The sequence below is a fragment of the Buceros rhinoceros genome, unplaced genomic scaffold (genome assembly GCF_000710305.1).
Source record: "Buceros rhinoceros silvestris isolate BGI_N320 unplaced genomic scaffold, ASM71030v1 scaffold2385, whole genome shotgun sequence".
Lineage (NCBI taxonomy): Eukaryota > Metazoa > Chordata > Aves > Bucerotiformes > Bucerotidae > Buceros > Buceros rhinoceros.
This window is the reverse complement of record NW_010414345.1, coordinates 20,092-22,668: the sequence shown is the minus strand read 5'-3', so window position 1 is coordinate 22,668 and position 2,577 is coordinate 20,092. Positions and strand designations below refer to the sequence as shown.

Here is a 2,577-nt window from a genome sequence, read left to right as displayed (position 1 = left end):
AGCCACCCCATTCCTGTGTTCGTGAAGAAGTCCTTAGGTGGCATAACAGACTGCGGAACACCAGGTCTCCCTGTGCAGCATCAGGGAGCCCAGAGAGGAGGCCATCTTGTGCAGCTGCGGGAGGCCTGTAGAGGAGGCCATCTTGTGCAGCAGCAGGGGGACGAGGAGGCGGCCATCTTGTGGCTGCCACACACAGGGACAGGGAGGAGCGACAGCGCGCTCAGGGCTCGGGGGGCGCGGGTTGTGTACCCTGGCTACACGAGGAGATTCTGTCCGCAGTCAAATAGCACAGTAATGCCTGCGGGCTGCCCTTGAATGCAGTGAGGGTGCGCAGCAGGAGGGAGCCATCTTCTGGCCTGGGTGGGAAGGCCGAGCCCTGCTGGTGGGAGCAGAGTGCTGCCAGATCTGCGGCACTGAGGCACGGAGGTTATTGGCTTTCAGGAAATCTCCAAGCCCCTGCAAGGTTCGGAAAGTAGGTGACAGTTTTGGTGTGTATTTGTGAAGAAATGTCATCATCTGCTACATGCCTGATGCGTTGCTCCCTCCGCTTTTTAATATCATTCTCCGTGTGTTTGACACAAGGCTGGAGGTTATAGTGCTTTTTTTTATCATTCTGCTATACGACTGACTGCCCAAGTTGCTCAGTGCAAACTCCAGGAAACCAGGAAAGATTGGATACAGTGGAAGAGATTCCTAACAAGCTAAAGTACGCATTCTGTAACCAGGAACCATATATTTCCCATAACTTATTGCCGGCCATTTGGGAACAAGCGGTAACTGCCTTGGGCGTGCAGCCATGAGAAGGCCTCGGCAGCCTCTCCCAGCCGAACCAAGGGAAGTTGGGGGGCGATTCTTGAGCAAGTGTTGCCATAGCATTCCAGGAGATTTTAGGCTGGTCACAGCTCATCGACTGCTAGGATATTTTGAGCTGAACACTGGAGTGTAAAGGGAAGGCTAAAGATAGAGGAGGAGCTGGGAAATAGGGAATAGTATATTGACAGGAGCACACACTTGGTAATGAGTGGCCATTTTCACAGCTGGGCGGTTTCCGACCTGCCATGCACCCACTGTTGTATCATTGTGTAGATTTACTGGTAGCCTTTTTGGTTTTTCCATTTCATCCTGGGGCATCTTTGGATTTTCATTTTTGCTTAATGCTTAGAGGAACTCAAAATCTCATAAATTTAATTGCCTTAGTTTAAGGTGAGAGCTGGTCTGCACTTCCTGGGGCCAGGAGTTAAGATACTTGAAATAATAGTTTTCTTCCAAACTTTGTTTTGTAGCTCCAAAATTTTTGTCTGTTTAGTAGCTGATGGAGAGGAGGAGCTGAATGGGTCTATTCCATAATTTTGCAATCTTTGCACCTGTCCAAATTCTCCGTTTGATCTGATAGATTTAGTCTTCTTACCCTAATCTCTTTTGTTCAGTTGACGAAGTCCTAAAACAACTGGAAAGTTTAACAGAACCTGCTGCACAGGTCCAGGCGAACCAAGAGGTGTAAAGTGAGTTACGTGGTAGTGCTGTGGTGGAGCTAACCTGCTGTTTTGCCTTCTGTCCATGGCCAAAGCCAGTGCGCTGGGTCCCTTTCTTCCATTCGACTGCACTCCTGCGTTTTAAGGAAACAACTGACTGAAGTAATTGATTTTTCAGGTTTGACAGTGACTGCTGTGAAGGACTTTGGGGAGTGGAATTTGGAGGCTGGAGCACTAGTTCTTGCAGATGGAGGCCTTTGTTGCATCGATGAGTTCAATAGTATCAAAGAACATGATAGAACCAGTATCCATGAAGCAATGGAGCAACAAACCATCAGTGTTGCAAAGGCCGGGTAAGTGGTATGTTGACATACGTGATAAAATCATGCAAGATTTTTCCTGTTGTACTTAGAAGCTGGAGGGAAGTTTGTCATGCCGATTAAATATGTTTTCTCTGTTGTACTTAACAGCTTTGTTCTCAGCAGTATTCTTAAACTAGGTGAGTCAGTGTTTCACAGGATAGGGCACTGGACCAGAGGTTGCAAGCGATCAGAATAAACACATGCCCTCTTCACTGCTGGGTTGCCGCCTTCTCTGCTGGGTTTTCACTCTACCATGGTAGGCCAGGGCGCTTTCCTGAGAAGTCGTGGTGTTCTTTTACCTTTGCTGTGAGTGGGCATAATAATCATATGTGAAATGAGGAACTGAGAAAGCATGACTTCATTTCTCCAAAATCCAGTAATACTGCATGGTAACAAAAGAAACCCAGGAGGTTTCCAGGCTGCTGAATTTTCTATGTTGAACATGGGATAAATATAAACTGCTGCTTACTTTATGTTCCTTGCTTTCTTTTTCAAAGTAGCGTGCTTTCAAATCTGCTATTCTCCATCCCCACCCCCCCACTACTTTGATCTTTGAACTCCTGTCTCACTCTGTCAGTCACATGCAGCTTTTGTCCAGGCCCAGATCGTTTCCTGGGGCTGCTCAAAAGGCATCACCCTGTCCATACTGCTCCGTGTTGCCTTCAACTCAGCTCTTGCTCCGTCACATCTTCTTGGCTCCTCTAACTGATCGTGCCCTTTCTTTGTTCTGAGCACCTCCACTA

General features: G+C 47.7%; 1 protein-coding gene across 1 annotated transcript in view; it reads left to right on the top strand.

The window, feature by feature from the left end:
- Positions 1-1,650: 1,650 nt before the first annotated feature.
- The window catches only part of LOC104494236 (DNA helicase MCM9-like), a gene marked incomplete at its 5' end in the record, with an annotated part of 14,973 nt that continues 14,046 nt past the window's right edge, over positions 1,651-2,577 (top strand). The window contains one exon of the mRNA XM_010137042.1: positions 1,651-1,825. Within this exon, the coding sequence (XP_010135344.1) occupies positions 1,651-1,825 (175 nt within the window). The remainder of the gene's footprint in view (positions 1,826-2,577) is intronic.